We start from the raw sequence: 13,196 nt of genomic DNA, 5'->3' as shown, positions 1-13,196 counted from the left end.
GTTACAATAAAAAAAGCTTTGAAGCATACATGATCAGCACCAGCGTGGGTAACTTGATTTTTTTTATTTTTCTGGACATAAAATAAGTGCATATATTGATTGAAATATTATACAAGGTTATACTAGTCCACAAACACTTTCATGAACAGTAATCTGAACATGTTCTGTAAAACCATGTGACCTACTGAACACAAAACTAATCTATTCAATTAAATACCTTTCATTGACTCTGTTATACATGAAACAACTTGTTTATATAAAACGTCAGGAACCATTTCTGACCAACCAGGTTTTGGATGTAGTAATTCAATCTGAAAAGTTACAAACAATTGCCATGATGTAATTTTGATAGTTAATATAAATGTGGAATTTAAAACAGCAATCTTTAACTTGAAAAATATTGAAAATAAAAGAGGGGTGGGACAATACAATTCCCATAGTAATAAGATTTGCAAATTAATATTAAAATCCATACCAATTATAGTATCTAGTTGGTTCATCTTACACTTCCATCATCAAAAACTTTAACCATGCAAAAGTTTCATGAAGGGAAAAAACAACCACATCCCAAATGTCATTGAGCTACCACTAGTGGGTCCCCATTAAACTGACCTAGTCACAAACTAATACATTATTGAATCAGCCGCTGCTGACTACCAGACCACAGTAGGCCAAAGTCTTGCAACAAAAAAGACTAGATAATACATCTGAACAATTTTTTCTAGCTCTCCCAAGTCATGAACCATGTCTTTAACATACTACTTGACTTTTTTGTTTATATCAAATATCTAAATGTAAAACACTACAATGAGTCATCACAAAATACTATGTTGAATACCTATGAAATAATGACTCATTACAAAATACTAACTCCATGATGGTCAAAAGTATATGATGACAAAACAGCTTCAATGTGGATGTGATATTCGTGAATATCAATTTTAGTAGATTGCTGAAAACTTGCATATTCATGGATATTTGATTTCGTGGTTTTGCAAATCTCTGCATACAAAACCTATTAAAAATATGGTATTCGTTGAACATTTGAATTCTTGGTTCACCTGTTCCCAAGAAACCCACAAAAATTGGTATCCAATTTACAATAATGAATCCACAGTAATCACATCAGTTTGCACTAAATCTATTAAAAGACTGATAGTGGTTTGGAGTGTTTGGATGTAAAATATTTTAAAAGACTTAAGTTGAGAATTAGACTGAAGTTTGACTATCAAAGTCAGAGCTTCATGACCCCACATAATCACCCTGACAACTAGCCTGTTTATCTATAGTAACTTACTCTTTTACTACTAGACCCTCTTATACATCCATTTTTATCATAAATGTGGCTTCTTAAGCTAGTTGTTCCTATATCAAGGGAGATAATATAAGGGTTTTCTATTGTTTTTTCCTGTTTTACGTTATCTGATTGTGCACCAGGAGAAGTCCTATCCTGAAGGAAAGAGTCTTTCGACACATTCACATAGTTTTCCTCCTCATCATGAACCTTTTCATCGTCTTTTATTCCAAAACTTTCATTTGATTTTTGAATATCTTCTTGGCCTTTCCCTGTAGAGATATCTTTTGCAGACTCCATTGGTAAAATTTTCTGGAAAAAAAGATACATTGATTTTAACTGTGAATTTGTTCAATCTGTATGATACTTTACTACACAAATTCATTGACAATTACTTTGAAATTTGGAAGATGGAGAACAAAAACAAATTGAATCAATTAAGAACTGGTTAAAAGCTATAAAAAGGTTATACACAAAATTTTCGTCTCGAGAATTTCACAAATTTTTTTTTATTTCAAAATCAAATGTTTTATAGTTGTTGTGTTGTTATTGCTGCATTTTTTTGGAAGGAAGCCAGTGAGTGGTCTTGTGGAAGCATAATGGCATAAAGTGCTGGATGTTGACTGTTGAGTATTCAAACACCTGTAAGGTAAAACAAAAACCTAGGAATTGTCATTAGCTGCCTGTTTATGTGCAAAATTTTGTCATATTTAAGTCAGAAAAATGCTTCTTAGCTAGGGTGATATGCCATTTTACAGTCTAACAATTTGAAACTAGCAAAGGAGAAGGTATGATAAGGGTACCCTTTTTGCTCTTTGAACCAAAAAATGAAAAAGATATAATAATAAAATTCAAACAAATAAAATCTGTCAGATGTTTAAAGACATCAGTTGCTCAGACAGCCAAGGTCATCAGTAACTACAAAGAAGGGTTTATATATTCATATCTGTATCACATCAATATATTCTAGTTATTCTCATATGTATGTTATAATTAATACTTCAATCCATCCATCCATCAAAAAATGATAACATAATTCATTGACATCATTTTTTTTGGTTTGATTGACATATTTTTCAAATACCATGCAATGGCTTTATTTTGGAGACCATCGGAAAAACCATAATTTTTAGAAATCTGAATTGAGATGCTTTTTTCACATTGAGCCTCGACCTAGAAAATGTATCCATGAAAATGAAGAATATAAAATATAGTTTAGAAATGATAATTCATGTTGACCACAAACACTAGTTTGATAAGGGGAATTTTCTATTCTATTTTAATCCTTGTAAACATTTCTATTCCATTTTTAATCATTTCTTGTAAACAGAGTTTATATGAACAATTCTAAAGTGAAACTGAAAATAACAAAATTTTAAATAAAAATCTGGGAAGTGAATAAATCTACAAAGCAACGAGATACATTCTTATACATGTTTAATTCCATTTTTATTTGTATGGATACAATTTTTAAACTGCAATCTATCCCATCCCTGTGGCATTTTAAATCTAGGGAATTGGCTATCCTTGTCAATACAATTTGTACATTTTAATAATAATAATAATAATAAAATTCTTTATTTAACGAAGGTAACACATTTAACAATTACATGTTAATCTTCCATGAGGCCTTCAAAAACTATTAATACAAATAGAAAACGGACAAAAATACATACAAAATAAAATACATAATACAGTTAAATATAGCAGCTAAGATATTGAATAAGCACATACATGAATTCAGTAGAAGAAAAAATATGCATTAGTTTCCTGCATCTTTATTCTGTTCAGTTAGAAAATAGTTTGAACAGTTGGTCTTAAATGTATCTAAATTATCTATTTCTTTAATATTATTTGGTAAATTATTCCAGGTAATAAGACCAGAATATTTAAATGTTCTTTTTAAAAAATCAGAATTTGGTCTTGGTACATGAAGAAGTCCTGATGTTGTTGATCTCAGACAATAATTATAAAGATCATCACAAGCAGTAAATTTAATAGATAGATAGTCAGGTGCTAGACCATTCATACACTTAAACATTAACACAGCTTGAAAATAGTGTATCCTTGTAAATATAGTCATCCATGCAAGTTTTTTAAACATTACTGTTGATGGAAAATCAAAAGAAACAGATAAAACTAATCTTGCAGCACGTTTTTGGAGCTTATGTATCCTCTCCAGATTAATGTGTGTGGTAAGACCCCATACTGTACAACAGTAGTCAATAACGGGTAATATATAGCTATTGTAAAAAAGATTAAGACCCTTTAATGGTAAATAAAGTTTCAACCTTTTTAACAAATATATTCTGGTTGAAATAGTTTCGCATATTTTATCAATTTGAATTGACCATGATAGGTTTTTATCAATATGAATTCCGAGAAGTTTTTCAACTTCAACATTATCTAAAGCAATATTATCTTGTGATAATACACATAAACATTCATTACAGTTTACCAGTTTTCTGTCTGATCCAACAAACATACATTTTGATTTCTTGCTATTTATTGTCATATCATTTTCTTTACACCATTTATAACATTGTCTAAGTCTTTATTCAAACACATATTTAAATTTACAATAGATTTAGATGACAAATGTAAAGTTGTATCATCAGCATATAGATCAGATTCTGTATATTCTAAGGTTAATGGTAAGTCATTTATATAAATGAGGAACAATAAAGGTCCAAGTATAGAACCTTGAGGAACTCCAAAAGTCACAGTTTGATATTCTGATTCAGTGGTTCCTAACTTAACTTTTTGCATTCTCTGAGAGAAGTACAATGAAAACCATTTTACAGAGTGGTCATCACATTTGTATAATTTGAGTTTTGATAAAAGTATATTGTGATTTACCGTATCAAAAGCCTTCTTAAAATCTAAAAAGAGAATGGCGGTAAAATTTCCATTGTCCAATTCTTCTAACCATTTATCAATTATTTTAATGAGTGCTGTATGGCAAGAATGTTTTTCTCTAAATCCAGACTGCTGTTGTATTAATAATTTGTGTGTGGTTAAGAATAGATATTGTTGTTTAAAGACAGTCTTTTCAAATAACTTGGACACAGTGGGTAAAATCGAAATGGATCGAAAATTGTTTGGGTCTGTTTTATCCCCTCCTTTAAATATGGGAGCAACTTTAGCAGATTTTAATATGTTAGAAAATAATCCTGTACATAAACTAAGGTTTATTATGTGAGCAAGAGGGCTTGCTACAATCGACCTTGATAGTTTTAAAATTCTTGGTCCAACTCCATCAGTTCCAGTTGATTTAGTTGTGTCTAGATTTTTGAGACCTTGTAGAACCTCGTCATTTGTTACAGTATATAATGAGAATTTAGTATCATCAATTAATTTTGAATTGACATAGTTATTAATTTTCTCAGATTTAAAACTTTGGTGAGGATTTGAAATAAGCTTCTCTTACATTCATTTTATTGTGTGTAAACTTGTAATCCTGTTATGTTTCTAGAAAAAATATATCTTTCAACTTTTATGAGATTTGAGATACATTCATGTGTACGGTATATGATCCATAGGCATGATAGGGAAGCCAACCATGTACTAACAAACTATTTATCTTTCTGTTAGACTAATTGAGTGGAGTCAATATGGTTATGTTGTTCATAAATAAACTAATGTTTTCTCAATCATATAAAAATTGTACATTTGCATCAGTAAAACATACTGTCCCTATATATATATATTCTATACATATAACTATAGCTAGATTTAACTTTCAACATACCTTTAAAATCTTCAATTTATGATAAGATTTGTTTTGAGGAAATATTTCACTTATCAACAATTTACAAATTTAAATTCCATAAAATTTATAAAAAAATAAAAAATGTCCTTATAGCTGTGATAGACATAATACATTATGAAATAAACTTTAACAAATGTATCTTTATTAAGCTAATAATAATAACATCCTGTCAAAAATGAAAACATATTTTTAGAAAAAATCAACATTATCATTAAATGAACAGGTAAAGAAATGTGGGATATATAAAATGTATGCAAATGAGACAGCAAACTTATGATAAAAAAATATTCAACAAGTAAATACCCATACTGTATATATGTCAAGCTATAAATTTTTCTTAGTCTAACAGCATACTTACAAGGAAAATTGGATGTACTCTTTTCCTCAATTTTGCTGAAATTGTTTTTCTTAAAGACATTATTCCAGGTATTCTTAAATGATTGAAACTTATAAATAATATCTACTTTAATAAATTCTTCTTTTCAGCAATGTCATAGGCCATCAGTAACATTTTTTCGTAAATTGATGTTATTTGAAAATCATTTTCATCAATCAACTTAAATCATTTGTGTTATCTATAATCTAAAAAATACATAATTTTTAATATATATTTAGCTTGATATCTGGTATTTAATATAAAACATTAATCCTACTTTTAATACATTTCTGTAATTCCTATATACATGTATGTAACAGTAAGTGACAACAGTGTATAAAAACCTAGTTAATTAAATGTGTATGGCCTTTTAATCTAATGATCAATATCCTTATGCATAAAACCACTTAAATTAAAATAGTTGAGGTATTGTTTTCCTCTCTGTTATATAATTATTATTTACTTTTTATCATTGTAAAAATAATTACTTGTAAATATTATAATTTATGTATATTGTATTATGTATGTTAATTTATGTTGGAAGTAAATAAGCCTGGATTATCCATTGACTGATGATGTACATGACTAAGTTATTACTTATCTATCAGTTGAATGATTCTCATAATTGTCTCAAACACCAAAACAATGTCCTTGATAAGAGAAAAGATAGTCAGAGACCAGATTGTTATAGAGATGTATAATACCATACAAGAGAAAGGCATTACTGAACATATCCAGGGGTCCTGAGAAACAGACCATAAGACGAAAATATTGAATTCAAGCATGACCAATGTAGGTTAAATGTATACGAACAATATAACACAAAACTGACACATAACCCCTACTAAGAAACCCTATGATTACAGACATTTTTGAATCAGGATTGTAATATAAAGACTGCTGCTTAAAAAAAAGCTCTTTTAATTTCAAAAATTAAGGTGCTAAAAAGTCAAAAAAAAATTGATGAAATCATTGCTACTTGCTGACATCTAGAATTTTGCTGTTAGAGTTTAAATTACCATCAGGAATTCACATCTTGTCTTTACTAATTGAAATATATCTGTGTTATCACAATTGCCAGGGATTGTTAACTGGTTAACCAATTATGGTTAATTATATAGACTTTTTCCATGTCTAAATCCAAATGTATGCTGGTTTTGGAGCCCCTCTTTTTCAACAGCCTGGATTCACCCCTAAGTATGGCCTTCAAGTTAGTTGGTAATGTTCTATACCAGAGTGACTTTCAATTTATGTGAAAACTAGTTCTCCAAAGAGAAACCTTCACATTTTGTGGTAGCTGGTCATCTACCAGACTGACCTTCAAGTTTATTGGTAACTATTTCCCTACTAGTGTGACCTTCAAGTTCAGTGAAAATTATTTCTCTACCACTGTGACCTTAAAGTTTCATGGTAACTGGTTCTCCTCTAGTGTGACCTATTAAATTTGTGGTAACTGGTTTCCACCAGAGTGACCTTCATGTCAGATGGTTACTGGTTATCTACCAGTGTGGTCTTTGAATTAAGTGGTAACATGTTTTCTGCCAGAATACATGTAGTCTTCAAATTGCATAGTAACAGACACATTTTTCTCCACCACAATGGTCCACAAGTTAAGTGATACTAGTTATTGGTTATCTGCTAGTGTGACTTTCAAGTTAGTTTGTAAAATGGTTTGCTACCAGAATGAGATTGACCTTCAAGTTTGTTGGTACCTGTTTCTCTACCAGAGTGGCCTTCAAGTTTGGTGGTAAGTGTTTCTCGACTAATATTGCCTTCAAGTTTCATAATAACTGATGCTTTACCAGTGTGACCTTCAAGTAAGGTAGTAGCTGGGTTCTACTAATATGACCTTCAAGTTAAGTGGTTTGTTTTCTCCACCAGAATAACCTTCACGTTTTGTGATAATTGTTTGTCCTCAAGAGTGACCTTCAAGTTTGATGGTAACTGGTTCTCCCCAAGAGTGCTCTTCAATTAGGTGGTTACTGGTTATCAACCTGTGTGAACTGGTTTTCCACCAGATGACCTTCAAGTTTGGTGCTAAGTGGTTCTCCACCAGTGTGACCTTCAATTTTAAAGGAAACTACTGTAGATTCATTTATATTCGTGGGTATCAATTTTCGTTGATTGCTGAAAACTTGCATATCCGTGGATAAATGATTTCGTGGTTTTGTCATTCTCTGTATACAAAGCCTATTGAAAATATGATATTCGTGGAACATTTGAATTTGTGGTTTACCTGTACCCACGAAAACCACGAAAATTGGTATCTAACAAATAATAATGAATCCACAGTAAATCTCTACCAGAATGACCTTCAAGTTTAGTGCTGATTGGTTCTCTACCAGTATGGCCTTCAATTTAGATGGTTACTGATTCTTTGACAGTTTAATACAATGTTACTTCTCGTTTGAAATTCTAAACCCTACTGCACTATCATGAAACAATTTAACAGGAATAAATGAACTAAAAATTACTGTGGATTCATTGATTTTCATATCATGATTTCAAATTTTTGGGGATTGAGGAAAACTTGCATTTTCATGGCTATTAGATATTTTGGTTTAGCCAATTCTGCTTTAATTCATAAAGAAAATTTGTAATTCATTATATATTGGAATTTGTGGTTCCTGGATTTACCTTTAAATCCACAAAAATAGGTAACCAATGAATAGCAATGAATCCACAGTACATAAAAAAGTTATAAATAAAAATAAATAAAAATCTAGCAAGACTAGAAAGACTAACAAGCATTCCAATGACTTTTATTTATAATTCCAGTTTTAGGTTATTGAACACTTAAACCTGGTATTCAACATGTTGAATGTAAAAACATCTTTAATCAAACATTGAAAATTGTAGTTACTTTCACTAAAATTGAACAGACATAAGGGAAGACAATTCTAACAAAAACAATATTTACATGTAAGACAAAGGTACTTTGGGTTCTCATTTCTAGCATAGAATACGATTTAGGTATAATTGCATATTGTGCATACAATTTTTGCAAGTTTCAATTGTGTTTTAAAAAGGATAAAGAAAACCTTCAACTTACTTTTTCTTGAGTTTTTATATCTATATAAGGATACAAAATGTCCACTGCTACCAATAAAAGATGATTTCATATAAAAACTTAAATAAATTTTATCAAAATAAAGGTATGTAATAAATTTGTAATTTCAGTTCCAACTAAGACACATATTTTGTAAGCTATATTACAGTTTAAATTTAATTTTTATTTTAACAAGTCAATTGTATTCATAAGGAGTACAAAAATAGCACTGTTTCAACAAGAGAAAGTAGATCATGTAAATGTATATGTATTTGATTTTTACTGGTTGAGATAACCAATAAAGAGGAGGGTTGGGTACTCAAAAACTAAAAGCAAATTTATTCCTCTTATAATATGTATAAATTTAACAACTTGTCTAAAAACAAGATGATTTAAAGCTTGAGATGTGTCTATAAATATTAAGATTGTTTGTTTAAAGTCAAATGTATATTTGTTTATTCTGTTTTGAAATATCTACATTCATTATAATCTGATTTTCAAACAATGGGAAACTTGAAGTTACTGAAGCATGAACACAATTAACATAATGCATGGGGTTTACTTTTATTTCTCTTCAATTTTAACCTTATTGCAAGCTATGCATGAAAACCAATGTCAATTTCTGGTAAAAAATATTGACAAGAATCTGGTTTTTCAGATACATTTTAACAGTTATTTATGTAAAGTACAAACATTGGCAATCATACCACATCTTTTTTTTTATATAAACATGATCAACATACATGTAATTACCACAAACATGATCAACATACATGTATTTACCACAAACATGATCAACGTACATGTATTTACCACAAACATGATCAACGTACATGTATTTACCACAAACATGATCAACATACATGTATTTACCACAAACATGATCAACATACATGTATTTACCACAAACATGATCAACGTACATGTATTTACCACAAACATGATCAACGTACATGTATTTACCACAAACATGATCAACATACATGTATTCACCACAAACATGGTCAACGTACATGTATTTACCACAAACATGATCAACATACATGTATTTACCACAAACATGATCAAGGTACATGTATTCACCACAAACATGGTCAACGTACATGTATTTACCACAAACATGATCAACGTACATGTATTTACCACAAACATGATCAACGTACATGTAATTACCACAAACATAATCAACGTACATGTATTTACCACAAACATGATCAACATACATGTATTTACCACAAACATGGTCAAGGTACATGTATTCACCACAAACATGGTCAACATACATGTATTTACCACAAACATGATTAACGTACATGTATTTACCACAAATATGATCAACACACATGTGTATTTATCACATACATGATCAACATACATGTATTTACCACAAACATGATCAACGTACATGTATTTACCACAAACATGATCAAGGTACATGTATTTACTGCAAACATTTCACTTTTGTGTAGACACACATGTGAATCTGAATAAGTTTTAAGGAATATCCTGATCTAGATAAATAAAATTTAAATGCAATTTAAGTGTCATTTTAAGTTTTAGAATATTAAACAACTTAACTCGATTTTAATGAAAGTCATTATGCATTTTTTTCCTTTCCAGAAGAAGGTTCCAAATTAATATAAAGTGCATGTAAGTGAGGAAAAATGTAAGAGAAGTTCATTTAGTAGTAGTGAACTGTATTGATTGACATGGACAATGGATATCTGCAGAACAATATGTGATCTTAAGTTCTTAACTGCATAACTGAGTGAAATGTATCACCCGAAACATATCAAGAAAAACTCAGGTGATTTATTTTGCTATCTTCTGCAACTAGTTAAACATTATGTTAACATGATTAAAATGCCCATCAAAACAATGATAAATTTTTAATTATCTAACATTGTCTAAACATAAAATGTATATACTTTAAAATTACTTTTATAGATCTAGGTCCAGTCATGCTTTGAAACTTTCCTACATGCACCAGCATAGATTTTGTGGTGTAAACATAGAGCATCTTTTTACCTCAGAACAACCAAAATTTACAAAAGAACTACAAACAAATACTATCAAACTAAGATATACCACATAACATTAAAACTCCTCTACAATAAGTCTTCAATAAGGAAGGTATGAAATTTAGATATATTTGGTATAAAATTGAGAATGGACAAATGATGGAAATGGGGTAGAACATATTTAAATTATATATGTCATGCATGACTATGTCAAAGAGAGATGGTATGCAAATTTTTAGAAATAAATCACTACGTTTCAAAACTGTATCATTCATGTTTATGTTCATACCTGGTTTGAGAAGGTTGAACAGTCTTTAAATGTTGAATTGACTTTTATGCACACTTATTTATTGGACTGCAATTCTATGAATTAGTTTAAAGTAACTTCACTTATTACACATCAAGTTCCTGGATTTCACTGTACCCTTGCAGCTCTCAAAGGGTTCTTGGGATATCAGAGGAATTTACCAGTACATGTACATACATAAATACATACTTCTGTGACAGGTGTCTGCTCTATGGTCGGGTTGTTGTTGCTTTGACACATTCCCCTTTTCCTTTCTCAATTTTATAGTGTATGCATGCATGGTAATATAATCTTTTTCCAAATCAACAATTGCAAGCTGGTTTGGTAAATATGTTGAATTTGTTAGAATCAGATTTACACAATTGTTAAATATATATTACTAGATTTGAAATATGATAGGCTTATTATTCATTGTGTGAGAATTTTAAAATAAAAACACTCAAGTCGAGCTACTGGAATACATGGTTAACATTTCACAAAGAAAAATAACAAAAATAACACTGAAATCGCTTAAGACAACGATATACCCTATCATTAGTAATCTAATTTTTTGCTTATTCAAAAATGTTCGCCTCTTTGCAGATGACACTATTGTGTATCTAACAATCTCATCATTAGATGACTGTCACACCCTTCAATCAGACCTACATAAACTGGAACAATGGGAGCAAGAATGGCTTATGTCCTTTAACCCAGACAAATGTGAAATCATCCACATAACAAGAAAACATAAACCAATCATCTATAAATACACATTACATAATCATATTTTAAAATCAACAAACAAAGCAAAATATCTTGGCGTTTCCATCACAAACGATCTGACATGGAATTCTCATATAAATGACATCACGAACAAAGCAAATGCATCACTGAGATTTATAAAAAGAAACGTCAAAACTAACAGCATAAAAACAAAAGAACTGGCTTACAAAACATACGTAAGACCAAAAATTGAATATTGCAGTGTCGTCTGGGACCCCTGGCAGAAACAACAATACATAAAATTGAAATGGTACAGAGAAGAGCTGCCAGGTATACACTCAACCAATACAGCTATCAAAGCAGTGTAACAGCCATGCTTGAACATCTAAGATAGCCAACATTACAACAAAGAAGAAATCTTGCATCCGTCACCATGCTATACAAAATTCAACACCAATTAGTCTCCATCCCAGTAAATACATACCTAATACCATCCAAAGAACATAAATTTATTCAGCCATTCTCTCCCACAAACTATCATTTGTATTCATTTTTTCCTAGAACAATAAGGTTGTGGAATACCCTACCATACCAAGTAGCCTGTAGCCCAGACTTAGAAGCTTTTAAGTCTGGTGCAAAACCACATATGTATTGCTAAATCAAACCATGTTTTTAACTATATACAAAAATAAAAAAAAATAAAAAATGTTTTTTCCTGCAATTATTGTAAATATGTTTAGTTTTAATTTGTTTCCCTAGCATGTGCCTTCTTGTAATCTTCAACATATTGAAGTTAAGAAGTATTATGTAGATGTAGATGTAGATGTATTTTCAGAGGTTGAATGAAATAAGTTAGAAATTACTTGATAGTACTTCAATCTTGTTTTGTCTACCATTTTGTCCAATGTACGAATGTCACATGACAATATAGTTTTGGTAACGTATGCGGAGAAAGATGAAAGGTTTACGGGTTTCTCATCAAACGTTAAAATATTATTTTTACCAACACAAGATACTTGAAGTAAAGATATAGCCAGTCACCGTACGTTTTTTTCGGCTAAAGTTTAAAAAAGCAAAATTTCATTTAAATTCCTTCAGAAAATGCAGTATTTAAGAATACTGACAATTAGACAATTAGTCAATATTTATTACTGCGGCACAAATAGCCTGACACATTTACATTAATAATTAAATGGTTATGGCCAGAGACATATAATACAATTATGTATTATATGTCTCTGTTATGGCATACAAATTTAAGAATAGTTAAATTGATTATAAATTTTTTAGAGTGACAGTGATATTCACAGGAAAGAAAAAAAGACTATAAATATCGACAGTTTTAACACATTATTAATGTTCATGAACAATTAAAAAAAGAACACAAATAAAAATTAGGTTGCGCGTGATACTGTTTAAAATAAATACACAAAAAAATAACCGACTAATACGGGAGAGGGACGCCGACCAAAACGGCAATGTCCGTCAAAAAACAGTGAAAAGGGGGGTTCAAGACAGACACCCCTCCCCTGGAGTTCGTCCCTGGCAACTGAGAATTCTTATCGATCACGGGAAAATATCACCGTACATATAAAGCGCTCTGAGTGTATATAATGAAAACTTGCTGGGAATACTGACTAAATGTACTTTTATTTATATAAAGGACTGTAAA

At 30.3% G+C, this 13,196-nt stretch overlaps 1 protein-coding gene across 5 annotated transcripts in view; it reads right to left on the bottom strand.

The window, feature by feature from the left end:
• Positions 1-12,456, bottom strand: part of LOC134712509 (putative glycerol kinase 5) — a 30,927-nt gene extending 18,471 nt beyond the window's left edge. The window contains exons 1-4 of one of the 5 annotated variants that reach the window (XM_063574130.1): positions 12,388-12,431; positions 5,425-5,459; positions 1,298-1,606; positions 218-311 (exon numbers count right to left, since the gene is read on the bottom strand). In XM_063574130.1, coding sequence (XP_063430200.1) covers positions 218-311; positions 1,298-1,594 — 391 coding nt within the window. In that variant the 5' untranslated portion in view covers positions 1,595-1,606; positions 5,425-5,459; positions 12,388-12,431. Of the gene's footprint in view, positions 1-217; positions 312-1,297; positions 1,607-5,045; positions 5,064-5,424; positions 5,575-8,494; positions 8,542-12,387 lie in introns of those variants that run through there. The other 4 variants (XM_063574131.1, XM_063574129.1, XM_063574128.1 and 1 more) reach the window with 4 other exon arrangements.
• Positions 12,457-13,196: the final 740 nt, after the last annotated feature.

The sequence above is a fragment of the Mytilus trossulus genome, chromosome 3 (genome assembly GCF_036588685.1).
Source record: "Mytilus trossulus isolate FHL-02 chromosome 3, PNRI_Mtr1.1.1.hap1, whole genome shotgun sequence".
Taxonomy (NCBI): Eukaryota; Metazoa; Mollusca; class Bivalvia; order Mytilida; family Mytilidae; genus Mytilus; species Mytilus trossulus.
This window is presented reverse-complemented; position numbering and strand designations above follow the sequence as displayed.